The sequence below is a fragment of the Callorhinchus milii genome, unplaced genomic scaffold (assembly GCF_018977255.1).
Source record: "Callorhinchus milii isolate IMCB2004 unplaced genomic scaffold, IMCB_Cmil_1.0 Scaffold2, whole genome shotgun sequence".
Taxonomy (NCBI): Eukaryota; Metazoa; Chordata; class Chondrichthyes; order Chimaeriformes; family Callorhinchidae; genus Callorhinchus; species Callorhinchus milii.
Window position 1 is genome coordinate 103,110,612 of NW_024704743.1, and position 25,903 is coordinate 103,136,514.

General features: G+C 40.1%; 1 protein-coding gene across 1 annotated transcript in view; it reads right to left on the minus strand.

The window, feature by feature from the left end:
* Window positions 1-25,903, minus strand: part of csmd3b (CUB and Sushi multiple domains 3b) — a 773,500-nt gene that overhangs the window by 412,937 nt on the left and 334,660 nt on the right. Inside the window, exon 5 of the mRNA XM_042331884.1 lies at window positions 16,542-16,749. Coding sequence (XP_042187818.1) covers window positions 16,542-16,749 — 208 coding nt within the window. The remainder of the gene's footprint in view (window positions 1-16,541; window positions 16,750-25,903) is intronic.

A 25,903-nucleotide genomic window follows, 5' to 3' on the forward strand; every position in this document is an offset into this window, starting at 1 on the left:
GAGGAGGCATTTGAAACTCAAAATCCAGAGGTGAATGAGTATAAAATATGAATGAGGCCATCAACTGCATTGGGCTTCAGATAGGGACTATGACAGGTGATGTGGTGAAAATGCAGAAAGGCAGTCTTAATCAGGAATCAATAATGAGGGAATAAAGATTTTTGAAGTTGAACCAAATGTCAAGATTGCACACTGGTTCAGTGAGTTGGAGCAAGAGACCAGGAAGCTGGAAAAAAATCAGAGCAATAAGATGTTGGAAGAGTTGAATAAGATGGCCTCCCTCATGTTCAGATATAAACATCAGCATTTCCTGGAGCTTTATGAATAGGCTATTGAGATTTTCAAAGGCTTTTGTAAAGGTACTGCACTGAATGATTGATTAATAGATACCACAACACACCAGACCTCAAGGGCAGCTCACTTGTGTTGGAGCTTTTGAAAACAGCAACATTTATATTTGAAGGAATAAAGACACAATATTAAATTCTATAGTTGGACAAATTAATGAGGAAATATGAGGAAAGTTAATTATAAAATGCTTGTAAATTTTTCTCTCTGTGTGATCACAAACAGATCTGCTTCAAGTTGGTTTGTAATCAAACACAATTGAAAATGTATTTTATCAGGTTGTTGAGACATCTCAAGGCACTTTACAGGATTGACTGTAAAGTGTTGTGACCATGTGTATTTTGTGGGTGACAAAACAATAAAGTCAATACAATTAAGAATTAGGTGTCACCCTGGCTCAATGTGCAGTCCTCTTGATTACGAGTCAGAAATTTTTGGGTACACACCCAATAATGTGTGAACACATAAGCTAAGAAGATACTCCAGTGCTGTTCTGGGGTATGCCTTATTGCCGGAGGTGCTGTACTTCATTAAACTAATGTCCTCTGTGCTGTTCCGGTGGAAATTAAAGATCCCATGGCACCATTTGAAAGAGAAGGGTGTTTTTTCCAGTGTCCTAACCAACAATCCCTGAGATAAATTGGCCATTCACCTCATGACTGGATGAGGAATATTGTTGCGCCCAAATTGGCTGCTATGTTCACCGACAAAATACAGTCACTAAATTTAAAGTAAACTCTGTGAAGCACTTTGATGCCCTCCCAATGAGAAACGTTCTATTAAAGGATGCAAGGATTATTATTATCTTCTCTTCATATTTGCTTATATTTTCGCTGTATACGAAGAGAGAATAGTGTTCACAACAGCAACTGTACAGCATGTAGTGTGAACCACTGGGCACAGAGAATGGGGTGGACAGGATGGAGAATGGGTTGGAAATTAGAAGAAGGACTGAGGTAAACATATGTGGCTAATTGTGCCCAGAAGCAGGTGGAGGAAAAATTAAAGAGAAATCATTATCATTTTGTATTTTCAATACAAAATTTATTTTCTTGTAAAGTGTTCCAGTCACTAATTAATCTGAAGCATGTGCCTTTTTTGTTCTGCTATCTTGATACATCCAAAATAATTATTCAAGGTTTATTTTCTCAATCCAATTTAAAATATTGTATGCTTCTGAATGTCTTCTGTGAGACATATCATTTCAGGAATGAACAGCCCCAGCTTGTATTTCCTATTTTTATTTTACATGAGCAGTACCTTTCATTTAATCTATTTTTATTAAACATTACACATTTTGCCCTCAAAATATACAGTCAATTCACTTTACAGTATATTCTGTGATGTGCTTTGAGGTGTCTCGAAGACTTGACAAAGGGCTATATCAAATGTAAGGATTATTATCATTATTTTATAAATAGTTTTATTTTCTCCCCAACCATTGGCATGAGATTCACACTGACATTTCTCCAGGTAGCTGCAAAATGTTTTCAAAAATCCATTTACAGGCAGGAGTCTTTTAAGTGAACTTTTTTGTTTGTTACTTGACGTCTTCCATTATCCTTGCCCTCCCTCTCCCTGGAGATTAATTCTTCTTTGCTCTGTGTTCTCTTGTGTCTGTTTTTACAGAGCAATCATCCAAATGCTGTACTGGAGAAAAGATTAAATTCTTTCATCACTGCCAACTGCTCTCAGTCATTGTCCTATTCCCGCTAAACATTTCCTGCTCAAAATCGGTCAGGTATAAATGATTGTGCAGCCAAACAGTACAAGAAATGTATCAAAAGCTATGTAATGAGATTAGCTAGGATTCTTGAAACTGGAATATTTTTACAGTTTTCCAAATAAAAGAAATATCCCAGGGGGAATACTCCATCAAGGCTAACTTTGCCTTTTCCGTTTCTCTCTCCCTATCCCCGGCACACAAATTAGTGCTTGGTAAAGTTGCAAACTGACATGTTTGTAGGGTATTAGTTCTAAATATTCCCTGCATTTGATATAACGCTTTATCACATTATCGAAACCTCTCAAAGCACTTCACATGACTTACTGTGAAGTGCAGTGCATTTTGTAGGCAAATGCAGCAGCCAATTTGTGTACAGCAATGACCTGCAAACAGCCATAAAGTGAATGACCAAATTATGACATGGAAATCTGTAAAGTACTCCTTCAGAAAAGCTGCTTTTATGTCTCAAACACTTTTGTCTGGCGGTCAAGAAGCAGATATGCCACGAGACTGGCATATCTGCCAATTTAAAGCTTTGTACATCAACTAACAGTGATAGGCTTAACAGAGATATAAGAGAATAGGCACAAATTTCAGACAGCAGTTGTAGAATCTTAAGAAGAGATAGGATAAGTGAGGAGGAGTTCCATTGTTTATAAAGATCTATAAAGTGCACAAAAGGGCAGATGTTTCCTCAGAGGAATATATGTTACAGCCTTAAAAGACATGGATCTGTGAGAGGAAGGCTATGAAGTTGACAACGGGGAATTGTTTGTGATTTCCAGGATAACATAATTAAAGCCCCTTGAACTCTGAATAGATTAAGGGATCTCTGAGCAAGGGAACAAACTATGTGGCTTGAATTAGACTGAATTAAAGTGCATAGAAATTAAATTACTTTTAGAAGGAGACAAAATTCAGTTTACTTCTGGACTTGAAGAGTAAAAATCACTGTTCAAATAACATTAGGTCTTATCAAAATATAAAGCCTGAGTGAGAAGTTTAAAATCATTGTCCAACAGTTTAAGTAACGTTGAGTCTCTCATGAAATATCACAAAATTCAACTTACAGTGTGCAACTGAGAACAAGCTTATACAGTTTGTGCAAAGCAACTGATCGGTATTGAAAAAGGCAGTAGGATCAGAGACTCAATGCTGAAAAATTCAATAATAATCCTTACATTTAATATAGTACCTTTCATATCAGGAGAATATCTTAAAATGATTAACAGGTTAGTAACTGGTTTAAGTAACTCTTCAACCGTGCCTTCAGCTCCCCTCTCGACTCTCTACCCCCTCCTCGCTCCCTCCTTTCCCTCCCCTCACCCTGACCATTTCCCCCCTGCTCGGGTCCCGACCCAACTGTCCAGGGCCTTGAGACGTCCTCCCGATGTGAAAAGCGCTCTATACATGCAATATTGTTGTTGTTGTTGTTGTAAGTAATCTTTTTCGGGCATTTAAAAGTAATGACTGTGTAAGGCAGTGCATCAGCCAATTTACATACAGCAATGTCGCGTGAAGTGAATGACCAATTTTATCATAAAATACACATCCTGCAAGGAATTCCATGCATGTTACACTGGCTCGTGAGAGGTCCAGCCTGATCAGAGACCACTGTTGTTAAGATGGTATCCATTTACTGATGGAGAGAGCTGAGAGGCATTGAGCATCATTCACCACAGAGTCCTGAAACGCCTTCTTATTTATGACATAGTTCACTACAGGGAGACAGTTCTATGGTATAAACAGTTTGTAGGAGATCTGAAGACATCCTTCATTTCATTCCTGAGCAAGCTCTTAATAATTCACTCATGGCTTCATTACTCATGGGGTATCAGATGTACATGATGTCTGGAATACCTTACATAATATTCAAAATCTCCACAATCTTCTATTATTAATGGCTCTGTTATACGCAATAGACGAATGGAAATCAGTCATAAAACAGAGCCAAAGTTGCAGGAGAGAAGTGCTTAAGTTGGGTAGATAATCCTAACATATTTGATTGCTTTAAATGGAATTTTTATTTTAAAGTTTTGTTATGAGAGGTGAGGGGTACGATGCAAACGATGCTGACTACACTTTACCTACATGCTCATTCTTTCGTGTAAAGAACCAAATTGTGATTGTCAGCAGGATATTGAACCACAGGAGGTATCATAGCTCAAGGATGTCCATGCAATCTCCTCATGCGATGCACATGCCTATATATTCTCTAATGCATACGCAGATGACCTGGAAGGTGGCAGTTTTAGTAAGAAAGCCAGTTCGGCTGGCTGTGCGCACATGCTATGAATGTGGTCTGCGGTGCAACTGCAACCAAATTCACGCTAGTGTCATAACCGAACTGCACTGAACTACACAAAACAATCCTTTGCAAATCAATTTCAGTTAGACATAGATGTGGGTTAGTAAATGGTTTAAGTCATCTTTTTCAGGTAATTAAAAATGGTATGACCATCACACTGACCTCCTCGAAGCCCTTTAGGCTTCAGTCTGTGAAGCACCTCCCCATAAGTCAAAATAAGAATGTTTCTGCCTAGAACCTTATATAGATGAAATTCATCCCACAACTCCTGCTTATAGATAAATAAAATTCCAAATCCCACCTAGTCTTAGCCTGCAACACCATTTTAGTTTTTTTAAAAAAATAAGTTTGCATGGTCATAATTTGGAAGTCACTTCTTTTCAATAAATTTGTGGATAGCTGAGTCCTAAAATTCCATCTTGTCTTAACTTGTAAGACCGTTTATGTCAAAATGGAAAAGTTCTTCAATTCAGCTTTCATTTTTAAGCCTGCAGTTCCCAAAAAGAAAGAGCTTCCAAATTAACAGTAAATTTAAGAATTTACTGCAATCGGGGAACATCACCAGTAATGCAGGTATAAACGAGAATGATAAAGGAATCTGGAGCAGAAGATAATGTTCTCTACTTTTATAATAGAGATTTTGCTTAAAATTAGAACTATTTGGCATTGAATGTATAACACTGACAAGGGATAAGTTGTTGTGGCATCAGAATTTAATGACAATATTTGATTGTGCTGGAAGGTTATATGTACCATGGAGTCAAAAATCAGTTAACTTAATTTACAATGTGATTTAGTATTCGTAATTCAATCATAGCAATTCAGATTGACTGGCTGAAGGCTCCATCAAATTGAACTGAGAAAGGTGCTATAGTTAGATGAGCAGGCCAGATTGACCAAATGATGCACTGCTGCTTGAAACGTTACTATGATACTGCAAAACTACAGTGGAAGTTTTTATACCACAAGGGTTGGAATACATAAAATCAAGATCCTATAGTACAATAGCAGGGTATGAGAGCCAATTTCAGAGGTACAACAACAACAACTTGCAGGTACATAGCTGTCCACCTCATTTCCAGCTGTGTTACTTCCTGTTTGATGCACAAAGTTGGCAATGTGGTCAGTGACACCCAATGGTCCCAAATTTGCTGCTGTTTTATTTAGTGGAGATGCTACAAACGGCAACTTCTTGGTAAACAGGTCGTCAGGGTCATTACTTCATGCTTTGCACATGCTCAGCGAACAGGAAGTAAAGTCAGTGATGGCGTAATGAGCCAGAATACTTTAGGGCAAAATCTGGCAGGCAGGTGGGCCAGCTACATGCAGGTGCACAAAATGGAATCCATACCGCATCCAAGATCAAGTTGTAAAGAAACAGGTCATGACAGGACTGCATGGTATCATTTCTTATTTGTTTAGCATGTCACAGGGCATCTCCCAACCATCACCTTAAATGGGTCTTCCGTGCCAATGGCATTATTCTCCATCACTAGGATATTGGGTGTTTACAGAGCAATGATGAGCTTCTTCATAATTATCTACCAGTTTGTGGAGTCCTGTAGTTTTGTGGTTAAGACCACTCACCTCACAAGCGAGAGGACCTAGGATCAATTCCCAGGCAGGGCGAAACTTTGGGCAAGTTTCCTTACTCCACACGCCTCTGTTTACCTAGCAGTAATTAGGAACCCGGGTGTTAGTCGATTGGTGGATTGCTTCTCCGGGGGTAATAATGCCTTCAAAAAACTAATAAGAATTTGGTCACTTAATCCATGACTGTTTGTGAGACACTGCTGTGTGCAATTGGTTGCCAAGTTTATCCCACATGATACAGTCAATTCACTTTACAGTATATTCTGTGAAGCACTTTGAGATATCTAGAAGACATGACAAGGCCCCATATCAAATGCAAGCATATTATTATTATTATTACCAGTCTTTATTTCCTCAGAGGAGCATTGGGAGATATCCATCCGCAGCTGAACATAAGGTGATTTGAACCAGGCCACACTGATGTTTGAATGTCTCAACTCTCTGCTGGCCACAACATTCTTACACAAAATATTTATGGATGTTCTGACTCCTGGTACTGGTCAGTATGGGCTGACAGCAGAAACCTGGCCCAATTTTGGCAATGAAACAGCAAGACAGAGAGCGATGATGGGTAAAAATCAATCTGTGTGACATGGTACTGGCCCTACTCACTGTGGCTTCATCTTAGAGGGTTGGGGACAAACCAGCATCTGTACATCTCATTGATGAGTATAAGACTTGGGGAGAATAGTGGGATTTCATGAGGGCACCTTTTTACTGAAATATTATTTGCCCTTTTCATTGTACTGGTTGACATCAGGCTGGCTCAGTGGTAGCAATCTTGCCTCTGAGTCAGAAGGTTGTGGGGTTCAAGCCACACCCCAGGACTCATATAGTCTAAGCTAACATTCCTTGTGGAGTCCTGTAGCTCAGTGGTTAGAGCACTCACTTTGCAAGCGAGAGACCTGGATTCGATTCCCAGCAGGATGAAACCTTGGGCAAGTTTCCTTACTCCACACGCTGATAATAATCCCTCAAGAAAAAAAACAATAATAAATTAGTCACTTCAATCCATGACTGTTTGTGGGACACTGCTGTGCGCAATTGGCTGCCGCGTTTCGCCCACAAATATACATTCAATTCACTTTACAGTATATTCTGTGAAGCGCATTGAGAATCTAGAAGACGTGATAAGGCGCTATATCAAATGCAAGGATTATTATTATTAATTTAGTGCTGTGGATGTGTACTGCATTACTGAAGGTGCTGTCCTTAAACCAAGGACCCATCTGCCTGTTCAGGTAGAATTCAGGCTATTTATTTTTCATTGTTGTAGTATTCAAAATGGTATCAGTTCACTTTCTGCAACATAAATCGGGCATTAAAACTCTCCATTCCAGTTTGTCTACAGTACACATCTAATAAATTATCTTTTAAAGTATGCTTTCAACTTTCAATCCACCTTGTTGCCCAAGATTGTATCAGAAAAAAAGGCCATTTGAGCACAGACATTGCTGTGCATAAATTAGATGTTTATCAATCTACAGCAAACATACACAAATAATAAATATTAAAAATTATCCTTGGATTTGGTGTAGCTCCTTTCACATCAGGGGGATGTCTCATAGCACAGGATTTACCATAATGTTTAGTGACTGTGTTTGCAGCCCAATTTACTTTGTAATAAATACTGTGAAGGAGTTTGAAACATGGTCCTGAGGTGAAAGGTGTTGTATCAAATGCAGGACTATTGTAAGTGGACTGGGAGCAGATCACTTGCTGACCTTGGTAAATGTGGAGTCAATGTATGGTTGAGGAGCAGCACAAGAAGAGGATCCAAGAAGTACAAATACAACTAAAAATACTGGCTGGCAATTTATGATTTCCAATACGGCTTTTGTCTCCAAAACATTTAGTTACAATGTTTTATGTATAGACTCTCTCCAAAACTTTTATGGTTAAAGTGGTAACCAGTTGTTTCACAAGGCATGGGATTATTTACTTATAAGTTCACCAGTTAATCTAATATCATGCTGTTTAAATATTTATGGTAGTGGTTTTATACTGACAACAAGCTAACGTGACATGAATGCTCACTCATCTTCATAGCAGTGTTTTGCAGTAGAGTAACACACTTTGTTGTATGTCCACCTATCTCTTTTCACACAATGCTAAACACAGCAGAGTGCAATCTTGAGTTGTTGTAATTGTTTTGTGAAATCCATTTCATTTGATTCTTTGGGGTCTAACAGTGGAGCCTGCTATGATAATAGTAACAATCCTTGCATTTGATATAACAACAACAACAACAACAAGATTCCATTTATAAAGCGCCTTTCACGTCAGGAGGACGTCCCAAGGCGCTGCACAGTTGGGTCATGACCCGAGCAGGGGGGAAATGGTCAGGGGGAGGGGAGGGAGCGATATATATATATATATATATATATATATAGCGCCTTATCACATCTTCAAGCCATCCTAAAGCACTTCACAGAATATAGTGTAAAGTGAATTGACTGTATATTTAGTGGGCGAAACGCATTAGCCAGTTGCACACAACATTGACCCACAAACAGTCATGGATTGAGTGACTAAATTATTTGTATTTATTTTGAAGGCATTATTAGCCCTGGAAAAGCAATCCACCAAACAACTAATAACCGGGTTCCTACTTACTGCTACGTAAACAGAGGTGTGTGTGGTAAGGAAACTTGCCCAATGTTTTGCCCTGCCGGGAACTGAACCCAGCTCCTCTCACTTGCTAGGCGAGTACTGTAACCACTAAGCTACAGGACTCCGGTTATGCACCATGTGTAAATCATGTGCAAACACTGATTGCAAACAAAATCTATACAGAAGGAATTACAGGACCTCTCATTCATGAAATAAACAAGAAACTAACATGATTTATTCATAATAACCAATAAACCATACTTTTCATTTGTTATTCATTATATAACTAAATCATAGAATTATATAGCACAGGAGTCCATTCGGCTCATCATGTCTGTACCAGCTCTTTGAAAAGAGCTATCCAAATCAATCCCACTTCCCGCACTCTCCCCATAGCCCTGCAAACTTGTCCTCCCCAAATAATTATCTACTTCTCTCTTAAAAATTGTTATGGAATCAGCTTCCACCATCCTTTTGGGCAATGCATTCTAGTGTACTTCCCTCATGCATTTATGTGCACATGTTACAAAAGCATGTGTACTTCCCTCATGCATTTAAACATAGTTTATACATGGTATATAATAGCCCCAGTTATTTCAGTTGAACCTAATAACCAGCATTTACACTGTTCTTACACCATAATATAATAATCATTCATCCACAAAACAATCACTCTACTTCATAGTATAGCTTACAAAGTGGTTTCCTCCCATCTGACAGGCTCTATATTAATTCAAATGTAATTTATTTTATTATTATTATAATGCCTCTGGATAAATGTGACTTTATGTGGAAGAACTGAGTGTAAGTAATGTGAAACCCTGCTTTATTAAAACCAATGGCACAATAACGCTCGCAACTTGGTTTTGAAAACATGGCCATTACAAAATAAACCAGAACAATGTATTCTTTAAGCAATGTCAGAAACAATTTGTAATTACCAAGGCCACTTTAATGTAGGTATTTACATAAACCAAGTTGAATCCAATCACAAGTTGCAAACTGATATGGAATTTGTAACAGCTGAACAAAGGCATCACTTCAAAGACAGTTGGGTGGAAAGTCCACCTGAATCTAGATTTATTCTGAGAATGTAACATTTCAGAGCATTCAAAATTTGTCAGAAAACTTAAATACAGTTTTTAATTTTGAAACTGTTTTTCTGTAAGTTTCTTTTAAGAACTACAGAAAACAGGCTTCAAAATTATGACTGAATTTAACAATTTGACAAATTCTATATCCTCTAAAGTGTTAATAGAGGAAATTTAGAACCAAGTGAAATTTTTTCCTATCAGTACCTACACAAGTATGCATACATGAGGGAGAAGGTGATAAGGGAAGATTGGAGGGTGATTTTGGATGGGCAGAGACTAGCGTGGTGCATAGTGTTGATTAGTTGGGACAAATGCCCTGTTTCTACTCTGTAATGTTCCATGTAATTCTTTATTAAAGATTGAGTTTTGAATGAATAACAGGTGTAAAGATACACCATTGGAGTCCTGTAGCTCAGTGGTTAGAGCACTCGCTTTGCAAGCGAGAGACCTGAGTTCAATTCCAGGCAGGTCAGGGCGAAACCTTGGGCAAGTTTCCTTACTCCACACGCCTAATAATAATCCCTCCAAAACCAAAAACAATAATAAATTGGTCATTTTCAATCTATGACTGTTTGTGGGACATTGCTGTGCGCAATTGGCTGCCTCGTTCGCCCACAAATATACAGTCAACTCACTTTACAGTATATTCTGTGAAGCGCTTTGGGACGTCCTCCCGACGTGAAAAGCGCTATATCAAATGCAAGGATTATTATTATTATATAAAGATAATAATTGAACTGCAAAACTAAATGTGAATATAGATAACCAACAATTTGTCAAAGTACCACATAAGAGACTTAGAAACAAAATAGAAGCCCATGGTATTAAAGAGACTGTGGCAACATGGATCCAGAACTGACTAGGAGACAGAAAGCAGAGAGTGGTAGTAAACAGTTGCTTTTCTGACTGGAAGGAGGTGTGTAGTGGTGTCCCTCAGCGGTTGGTATTGGGACCACTGCTCTTTCTGATCTATATTAATGATCTGGACCTGGATATAGGGAGCACAATTTCCAAATTTATAGACAATACTAAGCTAGGAAAAGTAGTTAATGGTGAAGAGGATAGCACTAGACTCCAAGAGGACTTCGACAGATTGGTAAAATGGGCAGAAACATGGCAGATGAGATTTAATATGGAGAAATGCGAAGTGTTGCATTTTGGTAGGAAGAATGAGGAGAGGCAGTATAAGCTGATGGTACAATCTTAAAGGGGGCAAATGAACAGAGGGACCTGGGGGTCCACGTAAGCAAATCTCTGAAGGTGGCAGGACAGGTAGATTATGCTGCTAAAAAAGCATACGGGATACTAGGTTTTATAAATAGGGGCATAGAATTCAAAAGTCAGGAGATTATGTTGAATATTTATAAAATGCTGGTTAGGCCTCAGTTGGAGTACTGCGTTCAGTTCTGGGAACCGCACTTTAGGAAAAATGTTAGAGCATTGGAGAGGGTGCAAAGGAGGTTTACCAGGATGGTACCAGGAATGAAGGACCTTAGTTATGAGAAGAGATTAGTGAAACTAGGATTATTCTCCCTAGAGCAGAGAAGATTAAGAGGGGATTTAATAGAGGTTTTCAAGATCATGAGAGGATTTGATAGGTTGAACCAGGAAAAACTGGCATGTGGGCCAGTAACCTGAGGACACCAATTTAAGATAGTTGCTAAAAGGAAACAGAGGGGAGGTTAGGAAAAATGTTTTCACCCAATGAGTTGTTTGGATCTGGAATGCATTACCTGAAAGGGTAGTGGAAGCTGATTCAACAACAACTTTTAAGAGAGAAGTAGATGGGTATTTGGGGAGGACAGGATTGCAGAGCTATGGAGAGAAAGCAGGCCAGTGGGATTGAGTTGGATTGTTCTTTTAGGAGCCGATGCAGAAACGATGGACTGAATGGCCTCTTTCTGTGCTGTATAATTCTATGAATTCCTTATGGCAAAGATTTTACAGCAGTGAAATATTGAGAGCTTCTGTCTTTCCTTTTGCTATACAGGACATCTCACTGGATTTGTTTTAGTGCTTGTAGATTTAGTGTGTTACTCTCCTTGGTGATATTTCTTCAACTCACTGTCATTCTGAAGTCATCTGGTTATCTGTAAATATGGATTGCACTTTGATTTAATGTATAACACAGATTTATTACTATTGTTTGCAGGGGTGGTTTTGTTGTTGCTTTGGTAAATTTCTGCAAAGATATCACCATCAATTTCTGGTAAGTAGAGACACATGCCTGTTATGATTATTAATAAATATTTATAATAATTATTAGGAATAATAATCCTCAAAGGGCTTTGCAGGATTCACTTAATTTTTCTCTGTTAAGTGTTGGTGAACTATATTGACATTTAACACACACATTTGGTTCAAAATAATAAATATAGATCTCAGCAAGAAAATGAAAAATAAAAGCTGGAATTGTTCATGTAATACAACTGTAGCAGATATGCCTTATATTTTGCTCTGAGTGACAGATAAATTTTCTTGGTTGCAATTTTGAATATTTTGCCCTCTGATACCTGGATGCTTTCAGCATGTAAATGTTCACATGGCTGGTCAAATCTCACTGCTCGACTTATTTTTACAGCTAACGCCAATGGAGATAAAGCAAATCTGTCCTGGTAAGTGAAATTGTTTTCAATCCCTTTTCTGGCTTGTCATGGTAATTCATTTGAGGTTTGTCATTCTAGTTCAGGAGCAACTACTCCTCCTGAAGTAGTTCAGAAGGAACCACTGAACTAGTTCAATAGTTCCTCTGAGCGAGACCAACAGCAAGTGCTAACACTTGAGCAGTTGTCAGTGTAAGACATTGATATTCCTGGAAGTTATTGTTATCATTAGGTACAAATTCATTCAGAACTTCAGCAGCAATGTATTCTCCCTTATGTGCAGAACCCAAGTCTGAGTATTTACTAAAGGATATATGTTAGCATCAATGTGCAGTTGTTTTCTGACAAGTGGAACAAAGACCCATTTACTAAGTTCTGCTTAGCACAGTTGTTCAGTAAATGGCAGATTAGAGTTCAAGATCTAATCCTGCTATGCTTTATAATAAAATAATCTTTGTATTTGATATGGTGCCTAATCAAGTCATTGAGATGTCTCAAAGTGCTTCACAGGATATAGTGTAAGTGGATGGACTGTGTATGTTATGGGCAAACCACAACAGGTACTTTGCACACACATTAAGCACTCTTAGTCAAAATCTGCACTAGAATGAATAATTTAGAACATAACATGATGGCATTCAAGATTAAATAGTTATATAGCTTCCAGATATAATTTTGTTATAAAATTGTGTAAACTGGTAGCTATTTATACATCACAAATTCACTATATCATAGCTTCAAAAAAAAGCTAATTTTAACCTCTGGTGTTGGTTATTATTGGTTGTTTTGCAGAGGTAGAAGAAATTTTCTGTGGACAGTCAACAACATCCACACTCAGTAATACATTGCCCTTCACATAGGATGAACGCCTCAAAGTGCTTCACAAAACTAACTGTCATGAAGCAACTCTCGTTATTTCCAAGAGACTCCCATGAGAATTAGCTGTGACAAGGAAAAGAAAACACACAGTGCCCTAATGTGCAGCAAAATATTGATTTGACATTTTCAAATCCATTTCCAACAATGAAATGTCAGTATTTAAAATGTTCCTTTGAATAAAACATGCTTCTTTGCAGTTTCTTTGCCTGATTTCCCATGCACCAAACCATGTAAAACTTAGAGTGGTTGTAAAATCCATCAAGAAACATTTGTGNAAAAAAATGTGATATATCCACATAAAGAAAGACAGTTCTATTGTATTGCTAACATTTAAATCGAAGACAGAGTAAGGACTCTTCCAGGTTTGAGATATGTTAAACAACACAACTTACTTGGGATTGCTTCCTCACTCATGTGCAATTAGCATGTGCAAATATTTGATCCAATCAGTATTCAGATCACAATATGCATACATGTAACATGTTCTTGGATGTCTTGCAGCTTCTTCCTTGCCAATGAAGTTTGACATGGATGACTATTTAAAACCTATAATAAACCAATCCAATACATACTCAGAGCTGATGTGCATGTTTCTTATAGGGATGAGCAATGGATCCAAGAGAACCCAATTTCAACTCAGCCCATTTTAGTCTTAATCTGCCTCGGTTTTTTAAAAAAAATGTTGCTGTGTTTTTTTGGGGGAAAAATCTCCCCTTAAATCTCATTTCCTGAGAACAGTATGATTCATACAAAAGTGTAGTTCCACAAGCAGCAGCAGCTCGCCAGTGCAGTGCCTGAGTGACCTTTCTTCAGGTATGTCCCTGGGCAGCAAGAGTTCTTAACAGGAAAGTATTATATTTCACCCCAAGCCACATATTTGCACACTTTCCACCAGAGGTCACTAAGTTAGAGAGAATTTTGGTACATTGAGCCATTTCTCTGCAGAGTAGTAGGATATCTCCTTGATTAAACATTTCCTGGCCTAATGAATCTCTGATCCCAGTAGGATATTTAGCAAAGTTAGTCAAGGAAGGGACACGTTTCTTTCAAGACAAGGCAGCAAACTTGCATTAACCAAAAACATTCTTGTAAACCTCTGCCAATAATGGTCATCCGACACATTTTTGGCAGAAGTTAATGATCAGATGAACTCTCTAGGTAAAGAGTAATAACTTCTCTGGAGGAGCTGGGAATTAAAATCAGGCAGAACCAAAGGGAAGAGAAGTTCAAAACCAACATTTTTTCAATGAAAATAAAAAATGACTTTTCTTCTTTTGCTTGTTAATTGTTCATCATAATATAAAATTAACATGATAATTCAGGGTATTTATACTTACTAATAATATTTATTCACATCAGTTCACCAGCAAACAGGAAATAGGTAACAGGGGCCCTGATAGTTAAATGGAGTGTGCATGAAATTCTATAAGGATGTACAAATTTGTGGTATTTCTTAGCAAGATTCCAGCATAACAAAAGCGTTAAAATTCCTGTGCTCAAGAAGTAAAGTGCAGCCCCATTATAGCGCACTTTAGAGCATAAATTCACTGATGATATGGTTGCATTGTGGACTGACGGCATCTATTGTGCTTCTTGCTCTAAAATAAGGCCAATTCTGGGTCATCAGAACACCACTGATATCACTCTCATTTCCTGCATTGCAAAGCAGGATATGACAACACTATGAACCGGAAATCAGCTAGTTAGTTTCGGAGCAGGAAGCCAAATTAGCCAACGTCTTGGTTGTTTGGAGCCTTCCAACACAACTTACTGCTTTGTGAATGCACAACGAAGCTGGAATTCACAAGTAACCAATAATCCAGAACTCAGGCATTTAGCTCAAAAAGCCAGCCAGTGCACAGGAAGCATGTAGGACTAATGTGCAACAGTAGAGAACAGTGCAACTGCATTATGTGCAAACTTGTACTGTAGAGAAGGGAGTTAAGCAGGGCTGCTCTGTGTGTAGCTGAGTGAACTACAGGCCATGATTTGATGACCAGTTCTCAGTTTAAACACGTGTTTTAGTTATACTCTAACAGAATACACAATTGTGCAAATGAAAAAACTCCAAATGACAAATTTCAATTGTTTATGAAGCAAGCACACATTCTATACTTTGTCAGATAAAAAATATTTGTTAACGCTAAATTGGCAAAAGGAGTGCACAGCTTGTCAAACTGTACCAGGGAGATGGATCAGGTGGACATGACAGCAGAAGAAGAGATCAGAGTGATATAAATACATTTAAGATAAAAAGGGGGGAGATAATCAATAAGCTAACCAAACTCAGGAAGGACTAAACCCCTGGTCCGGATGGATTCTATCCGCATATATTAAATCAATCTAAGGAAGAGATAGAAGAGCCACTATTACACATATATATATATATAATTCATTACAAAAGGCAGTAGTGCCAGAGGACTGGAAGATAGCTAATATTATACCTATATTTAAAATGGAAGATAGAACAAGCTCAGGGAACTATAGACCTGTCAGCTTAGCATCGGTGGTAGGAAAGATAATGGAAGCTGAAGTTTCCTAGAGTTACCAATAGCCTAAATATGGAAGATCTAGATTGTGCCAAACTCAAACATCACAAATAATCATGGCAAAAATCACTTAATACAAAACAACATTGGATTAGTTATATTTCAGATATTGGGGATTAATAGCTAGCAATCTCCAATGGGACAGCAAAATAAGTATACAGGAAATGCATCATGATAAGCTGCAGGAGCTCTGCACCTACACAATTTATCTGAACAGCAAATTTCCCGCGAGTCAGCATGAAGTACTTCCCTCATTTAGATTCCTTATCAAACTATCCCATTAGGTATGATTTCAAAATAGACCCCAATAGAAAGTAAACACAGGGTATGTGTGAGAATTATGAATGAACTATAGCAGCTGGGCATAACAGACAAAAAACACTTCTTACTCAACACTGATGAACAAATGTGCATAACATAAATGTATTTACATTATAGTTTTGCTGATACAGATCAGCTAATCAGATGCTGACCTGGTAGAATGACAAGCTAATTAAAATCTAGTTTCCAGTGCAATATCCATGATTTAATATTTCGATCAAGGTATTTGGTTCAATTATTACTGATTAATTAATACTTTACAGTCCATCAACTTACTGATGAACTGATGTATCAACAGTTTAGTAAAAATACTATGTTCTGCACACTGAGATGTTGTAAATCCATAATTCCAGAGAGCATCAAGCATGATAATTAGAGATGCCAAGTCACTAAATAGTTTCCATATTCACTTATTCACTTTTATTTGAACAATATTCACTGATATACAATAATCTTCTGAAATTAAGGAAAAAATATCCTTTAGAAATAGAAAAACAATTTACTTACCATATTAATGGGGGCTCTGACCCTTCAATTTCTAAGTAATCATACTTTTCTTCAAGCTGAAAATCGGTAAAAATGAGGGAGATGGTATCTCCAGGCTCTGCAGCAATAGTCCAAGTGCAGTCTGCATTATTGCTGTACTCGCCGGGAAAGTTTGGGCTGGAAACAATGCCACTGGATCCTTGTACAGTTCCACCACACCCATCTTCAGCTGCAGGAAAATAAAGCAATTTATTATTAATTTGGTAACCAAAGGCATAGTCAAAGAGGTAGCATTTTAGGTATAAAAGATTAAGTGCAACAGGATTCTATTTTAGCTCAAATTCTGATGTCGTATTTTCTGGTCCCAGAACATGATGATATTAGTATGATATTAGGTGCTGTTGTGGCAATCTGGCTAATGGATTCTCAATCGGTTCATCTAGCATTTGTTGGTTAAAATAATTGTCATTAATATTGGTGTTGTTAATGGCTCATTATTCACAGGAGTGGAAATCAGAGTGAGGGAAGAACACAGTTGCTTTATAACTGCAATATGTTGTCCTTTCAATGCATTTTTACATTCTCCATGTTTTACCATTACTGGAAGAGCTGCAGCTCCATGTCTGATGACAGCACGTTTTATATTCTGCTACACTGACTGATGAGTTACATTGAATCTGTAATACAGTATGAAACTTTTTATGAAATCTAATTTTTATAGAAGTATAGTGCAAAAAGAAGCCATTTGATCCAAGGCTGACGTCTGTCAAGTAGTCTAATCTCTATATATGTCCCTAATGCTCCTTAAGAACATATAAGAACATAAGAATTAGGAGCAGGAGTAGGCCATTCGGCCCCTCGAGCCTGCCCCACCATTCGATAAGATCACGGCCGATCTTCTGACCTAACACTAATTACCTGCGCTATCCCCATATCCCCTAATCCCTCTATTTTTTAAAAATCTATCAGTCTCAGCCTTGAAGATGTTCAAGGACTGAGCATCTATAGCCTTCTGCCTCTGAGTGAAGAAATGTTTCCTCAACTCTGTTCTAAAAGGTTGACCCTTAATTTTAAGACTGTGAACCCTAGTTATAGATTCTCCTACCAGGGGAAACAGTCCCTCAGTGTCTACTTTATCCAGCCCTTTAAGAATCTTATATGTTTCAATAAGATCTCTCCTAATTCTTCTGTACTCTAGAGAATATAGCCCTAGTTTATTTAACCTATCCTCATAGGTCAGTCCCCTCATCCCAGGAACTAACCGAGTGAATCTACGCTGCACCCCCTCTAGGGCAAGTATGTTCTTTTTTAAATAAGGTGACCAAAACTGCACACAATACTCTAGGTGCTGTCTCACCAAGGCCCTATACAGTTGCAGCAAGACTTCCCAACTCTTGTACTCTAAACCTTTTGCAATGAACGCTAACATGCCGTTCACCTTCTTAGTTGCTTGCTGCACCTGCAAACTAACTTTTTGAGACTGGTGTACAAGGACACCCAAATCCCTCTGAACACTAACACTATCTAATCTCTCCCCCTATAGAAAATAATCTGTTTTTCTATTTTTACTACCTAGGTGAATAACTTCACACTTCCCCACATTAAATTTCATCTGCCACTCTACTCGCCCACTCCCCTAGCCTATCTGTATCCCGTTGCAATCTTTTTGCATCATTTTCAGAGCTTACTCTCCCAAATAGTTTAGTGTCATCTGCAAATTTAGATATGTTACATTCAATGTCCTCATCTAGATCATTGATGTAAATTGTAAATAGCTGAGGCCCAAGCACTGATCCTTGTGGCACTCCACTAGTCACATCCTGCCAATTCGAGAATGACCCGTTTATCCCTACTCTCTGTTTTCTACCCGTTAGCCACTCTTCAATCCATGCTAATATGTTCCCATTAATCCCATGGGCCTTAACCTTGTGCAATAGCCTTTTGTGTGGCACTTTGTCAAATGCCTTTTTAAAATCTAAATATACTACATCTACTGGTTCCCCCCTATCTAACCTGCTAGATACATTTTCAAAAAACTCTAAAAGATTAGTTAAGCATGACTTCCCTTTTGTAAAGCCATGTTGACTCTGCCTAATCTTGTTATGGTCTTCCAGGAATCCCATAACGACATCTTTAATTAAGGACTCAAGAATTTTCCCTACCACTGATGTTAGACTAACTGGTCTATAGATCCCCATCTTTTCTCTCCCACCCTTCTTAAATAATGGTGTTACGATTGCAATCTTCGAATCAATGGGAACCGTTCCAGAATCCAGAGAATTTGGGAAGATCAAAGACAAGCCATCCACTATCTCAGTAACCACCTCTTTTAAAACCCTAGGATGTAGGCCATCAGATCCAGGGGATTTATCAGCTTTAAGATCTGACAATTTACCTAAAACCATTTATTTACTTAAGAAAATACTAGACGAGAAAAAGCCCAAGGTCCATCTCGCCTTCCACCTTCCTGGCTGTCGCATGCATATATGTCCCAAAATACCTAAACACCTTTCTCATGTTTCTTTACTATTATCCCAGTTACAATTGTAGCATACATTTGCAAAATGTTAAGATAAATCCTAAGTCAAAATAAAATTGATCATTCACTTCATGGCTGTTCGTGGGGACATGGCTTTGTGCAAATTAGCTACTGTGTTCAACTACAGAATATCCAGTGACGTGATTTGAAATGTCCTCAACGTAAATAAAAGGTTATTGATACAGATTTCAAACGGCCACAGTTTTATTCTATTTAACAAATAACATTCAGAAAGTTCCTGTAGCATTTTCAAAGTTACAGTGCCATTGTTTCACCATTATCTTTTACTTCCCATACATCATTCTCTAATTAAGCAACACGATTCATGTAATGATGTTTCATTCTCTTTATCTGTATTTTATAATTAATGTCAATTCATCAACTCAATAGATATGAACCTGAGGAGTTCCTTTAATTAATAATAAATTATGTTTGAAATCAAAATCCTTTATGTGATGCAGATTATTACAAAGCCAAAAGAATGAATTATCATATTATTACTGACAAAATAAAGTGCACATATTAATCAAACTAACACAACATACGAGACTAAGGTATCAAGTTATCCTAAATGACATAAAAGCAATACATCAGTAGCAGGGCTTATCCTGTACAAATTCCATTTCTCCACAGCACAATAATCTGACCTTCAGGAGAAGAAAATGATCTACTGACAAATCATTCCTAGAAGTATGGAAATCATGAGAGATAAAATTCTAATTCACAAGTGGAATCAAGACTAGATGGTGGGTTCAAGCCCCTCGTCATGAACTTTGAGTTCACTTTGATCAGTCTAAGCTGATGCTTAGATGCTTAACAATAACAAGAAATTGCATCTAAATAGCGCCATTCACATTAGGAGGACATACCAAAGTGTTGAACAGTGAAGGGTTTGCACTAAAGCTGGTGGTTGGATATTTTATTAAACATTGTTATGTACAAATTGTATTATATTTATAAGTGTATATTTATGCTTGACAGGGGAGTGCTGGGGACATGCTGCGTGTTGTTGGAGGTACCATCCTTTGGATGAGACATTAAACTGAGGTCCCGTCTTCCCATTTAAGTGAACATTAAAGATGCCGTGGCACTCTTCAAAAAGAGAAGGAAGTTTCTCCCACAGTCCTGGGCAATGATCCTTCATGTCATTATCTGAGATATTGCTGTGTGCAAATTGGTTGCTGCATTGCCTATAAAATACACATGTCACTGGACTTCACAGTGAAATCCTGTGAAGCCCTTTTGATATTTTCTCTGACATTGAAGGCACTATATCAAATTCAGGGATTTTGTTTTCAATTAACCTTTATTACTAAAATGTTAAACGGATTATAACATGTGGGTGTAAAGCATACCTGTTCTTCATGAACAGTTCCTCAGTTCCAAACATTTGGTGTCATATTAAAGTCATGCTAGTGTAAAGTCAGTAACACAATTTGATAAGTATTTTCATTAATTGTGCGTTGTAGCATTCACACTCACTGGTCTTAGATTCAGAAAGATATTTAAAATATTGGTTCTATCGACCTTGTAAATTTGTTTCCAAAGTGAGTTATTTTATGGAGAAATACTACTTGCTGAAATGAATTTTTTTCTAACTTATTGAATTAGTCTTTAATTTTAACCAAAGCATTTAATTTTCAGTGGGTTCAGTTTGGCTTGACAAGTAGAATAGATTCAGACAGCATGACCTTTTCAAACATTTTTTCTGCTTATTCCACTTTGATTTATTTGATGAAGATTATATTTTTTTGTAAAATGTGTGGGAAATAAACCCTCATCTTATTTGGCAAGAACAACATTGTCTTAATAGTCTTCCGATTGAGAATGATATTTGAAATATCAAAGAAATTCCTGGAGTTATGGTTCAGAAATTATTGGAAATTCCATATCTGTTCTTCAATAAGCTTTTCTAACAGAGGGGTCTGAGGTTATCTGGGATAGGATTTTAATAGAATGTATGGCAGGAGAAAGGCTATTGATCAATTCAACCTTGGGAATTAAGTCTCTGATTCCACACTGTCAACAGAGACCAAAGTGTTTCTCAGCACTACTGTACGTTTTGGACCGCACATTTATATTTGGCAAGAGTTCTACACACCATCAATCTGCTGAGGAAGTCTTGATGCAATCAGTTGCTGCTTGCAATTTGTACCCTTTGAGCTAGTCGTGTTGTATAATTATTGGATTCTGTTTCATATTCTGTATATCAAGTGGCATTTTGCAGATTCAATGGAGTCGAATTTATGGTATTTCTTAATAAAAAGAATTTAGAAGTCTAGATCTTCATAATCAATGTAGATTCTCTCTTTTGCATCATAATACATCAACAACATTTTAGATTTGTAAAACAGCTTTCCTATTGGGAGGGCACCTCAAAGGACTTCACCCAGCTGACTGGGAGCCTGAGCATGGGTAATGGGGGTTGGGAGGGGGAGAATAGGAGGAGAGAGAGAGAAGGTAGCCAACAACAACAACAAGATTACATTTGTATAGTGCCTTTCACGTCAACAACAACAACAACAACAACAAGATTCCATTTATAAAGCGCCTTTCACGTCAGGAGGACGTCCCAAGGCGCTGCACAGTTGGGTCATGACCCGAGCAGGGGGGAAATGGTCAGGGCGAGGGGAGAGAAGGGAGGGAGCGAGGAGGGGGGAAATGGTCAGGGTGAGGGGAGGGAAGGGAGGGAGCGAGGAGGGGGAAGAGAGTCGAGAGGGGAGCTGAAGGCTCGGTCAAAGAGAAAGGTTTTGAGACCGGCCTTGAAGGAGGAAAGGGAGGAAGCAAGGCGAAGGCACTGGGGGATGGAGTTCCAGAGCCTGGGGGCTGAGAGGCTGAAGGCCCGACCACCGATGGTAGGGCGGTTGGGGCGGGGGACGTGGAGCAGACCGGAGCCAGAGGAACGGAGGGTACGGGCAGGTAGGTAGGGGGATAGTAGGTTGGAGAGGTAGGAGGGAGCAAGGCCGTGAATGGCCTTGTAGGTGAGGATGAGGATCTTGAAATCAATCCTCTGGGGGATGGGGAGCCAGTGGAGGCGAGCGAGGGTGGGAGTGATGTGGTCCCGAAGCCTGGTGCGGGACAGTACACGAGCTGCAGAGTTCTGAATGACCTGCAGCTTGTGGAGGGAGGTGGCGGGAAGGCCGGCGAGGAGAGAGTTCCCATAGTCCAGCCTTGAGGTGACAAAGGCGTGAACCAGGGTTTCAGCAGCGTGAGGGGTGAGGTAGTGCCGTAGTCTGGCGATGTTCCGGAGGTGATGGAAGGCGGTGCCAGTTGTGGTGCGGATGTGAGGGAGAAAGGACAGCTCAGGGTTGAACAAAACGCCGAGGTTCCTGACTGGCTTTGCGAGGTGGAGAGTGCAGCCTTGGATGCTGATGGTGTCAGCGCCTGAGGTGCGGAGGCGCTGACGTGAGCCAATCAGGAGGGCCTCGGTTTTTCGCACGTTGAGCTGAAGAAAGTTGTCTCTCGTCCAGGACTCGATGTCGGACAGGCAGGCTGTCAGGACATCGGTGGTCGTGGAGTTGAGAGTAGAGGAGGAAAGGTAGAGTTGGGTGTCATCCGCATACATGTGGAAGTTAACCCCATGTCTGCGGATGATGTCACCAAGGGGGAGCATATACAACAACAACAACAACAACAAGATTCCATTTATAGAGCGCCTTTCACGTCAGGAGGACGTCCCAAGGCGCTGCACAGTTGGGTCATGACCCGAGCAGGGGGGAAATGGTCAGGGTGAGGGGAGGGAAGGGAGGGAGAGAGGAGGGGGGAAATGGTCAGGGTGAGGGGAGGGAAGGGAGGGAGCGAGGAGGAGGAAGAGTGTCGAGAGGGGAGCTGAAGGCACGGTCAAAGAGAAAGGTTTTGAGACCGGCCTTGAAGGAGGAAAGGGAGGAAGCAAGGCGAAGATAGAGGGTGAAGAGGAGGGGACCAAGGACAGAGCCCTGAGGGACACCACATGAGACAGTGCGGGGGGTGGAGGAGAAGCCATTCGTCGAGACAAAATGAAGACGGTGAGAAAGGTACGACCTAAACCATTCAAGGACAGTGCCTTGAAGGTTGAGGTGGGAGGACAAGCGGTGGAGTAGGATAGCGTGGTCGACCGTATCGAATGCTGCCGATAGGTCGAGGAGGACGAGGAGACAGAGGGAGCCCTGGTCACAGATGGTCAGGATATCATTGGTGACCTTGACCAGGGCAGTTTCTGTGCTATGAGCAGCACGGAAACCTGACTGAAGGGGTTCGAAAAGAGAATGGGTGGAAAGGAAAGAGCGCAGTTGGGAGGCGACAACTCTTTCCAAGACCTTGGAGAGAAAGGGAAGGTTGGAGATGGGCCGGTAACTTGATAGCTGCGACGCATCAAGGGAGGGCTTTTTCAGGGTGGGCGTGATGATGGCAGTTTTTAATGGAATGGGGACAGAGCCAGAGGAGAGGGACAGGTTGATGATGTCAGTGATATGTGGGGCAAGAAAGTGGAGCTGGGAGATAAGGAGTGGAGTGGGGATGGGGTCAAGGGAGCAGGTGGTTGGTTTTAGGGATTGGATGAGTTCAGTGACAGAGGGTGGGGAAACGGGTACGTAGGTGTGTAGGGGAGGATGGGTAGGAGTCAGAGTGTGGGAGGGAAGGGGTGGGTGGTGGGTGGAAGTTGGAGGGGAAGTGACCGCGCAGCGGATTCCCTTGATCTTGGATTCAAGGAAATCCAGCATCTCCTCGCAGTGAAGGTTGGCGGAGATGACCTGCGCGGGGTGGCGGGGGGGACGAAGGAGTCGGGTTGTGGTGGAAAACAGTAGCCTGGGGTTGTTCTTTGCCTCCAGGATTATCCTGGAGTAGAAGGACGACTTGGCCGAGGCTAGAGTGGAGCGGTAAATTTTGAGGAGGTCCAGCCAGATTTGTCGGTGGACCGTTAGGCCAGATTTGACACAGGTGCGTTCAGCAGCCCGCACCTGGCTTTTCAGTGAGCGGAGGTGGGTGGTGTACCAGGGGGAGGAGCGGGAGTAGGAGACAGTGCGGGAAGTGATGGGGGCAAGAGTATCGAAGAGTATCGTCGGGAAGACGTCACACGGCGCTGGACAGAGTACAGTATTTCAGACCCGAGCTGGGGTCAGGGGGGGAGAGGGGAGGGGAAGGCGGGTGGCTGATGGCATGGTTGAAGAGGAGGGTCTTGAGGCGGGACTTGAAGTAGGCTAAGGAGGGAACGAGGCGGAGTGACTGGGGGATGGAATTCCAGAGGTTGGGGGCAGAGTGGTTGAAGGCTCTCCCGCCAATGGTGGGGCGGGTGGGTCGGGGGACGTGGAACAGGCCAGAGCCGGCTGAGCGGAGGGAACGGGCGGGTTGGTAGGCGGTTAGGAGGTTGCAGAGGTAGGGTGGGGCGAGGCCATGGAGGGCTTTGTATGTGAGGACCAGGATCTTGAACTGGATCCTCTGAAGGATAGGGAGCCAATGGAGTCGGACAAGAGTGGGGGAGATGGGGTCACGGAGTTTGGTGCGGGAGAGGACACAAGCTGCAGAGTTCTGGATTATCTGATTATCTGCAGCCTGTGGAGAGAGGTGTTGGGAAGGCCGACAAGCAGGGCATTTGCATAGTCGAGCCTGGGTGATGAAGGCATGAACAAGAGTTTCAGCGGCCTGAGGGGTGAGGTAATGGCCAAAGGTGCAGTTGAAATGGCAGATTCTGTCGCAGTTTTGAAGATGTGGAGGGAGGGGACGAGATGGATGGACTCAGGTACTGAAATCCAGAGATTGCAGGTACAATTACTGACAGTTAATCCATTGTGGTGAGGTGGAAAGGATGTGCAGCAAACTTACTGAAAATGTCCACTGTGGGTACAGTGAACAAAAGTAAATGCCACATTCAACAGGTGATCACATTAGCTTATAATATACAGCTAATGACATCTTTTGCGTTGGATTCTTATGTTTCTGAAGTGTAGCCTTTAGTATAACCTAATAATGAATTTGCCTTAATCATTGTGATCACACACTGCGAAGACATTTCTGATGACAGGTCTGTAACAAGTTTTAAATCTGCTTTTGTTAACTTCAGTAAGGTTTGAATATTCATCTCAGAATCAAAGTCAACACACCTGCATGTACTCATTTGCATTTATCCATGTTTATCAATCATTAGTTCAACCTGTTGGGCTTCATTTTAGCTTCTGCTGAATATTGTCGTTCAACACTATATTCTTTGCCATCATGGTCAAGTCAGTATAATTTTGCAGTAAGCTACTTCACTTGTTGATAAGCAGAGATTTTGGATTTATTCCAAAGGATTCCTACTGGTCATCATCCCCTCCGCTCCCCCAGGTTCTCCCTTCCTTCTCCTTGTTTTGTTGTGAACCCGCAAGTGTCAGCAGAACAAATGTCCATCCATCATGCACAAATCCAGAGAGTAAGCATTGGGAATGCGATCTGACCAATTATTAAATTAATTCAGTCTTAATTCAGAAGCAGATTTCTGTAATTCTCAAAAAGAATTGGTTCCTAAAATAGATTGGATTTTAGAATTTTCCGTGATTTGGTGCCTTTAATCAAATGATCTTGCTTTGCTTTGACAACTTGGAATTTCAGGCCTCCTTACCGATTCTGGTGTTTTACAATATAGTAATACAATTTATACTGCGCCTTTCATGTCAGAATGTTTCGAAGTAGCATTTGAGCACTTTTCCGCCACACAATCTACCGAACAATTTAATCCCACTCTCATGCGAAACACTTTAATATTCATCCTCTTTTAGCAAGTATCCAATTCCCTTTTAAAAAAAACAATGGACTCTGTTTGAGCAATGGTTTGTGGCTGAGAATCCACATTCCAACTGCTGTCAATGTAAGGATAATTTTACCAGTTAAAAAA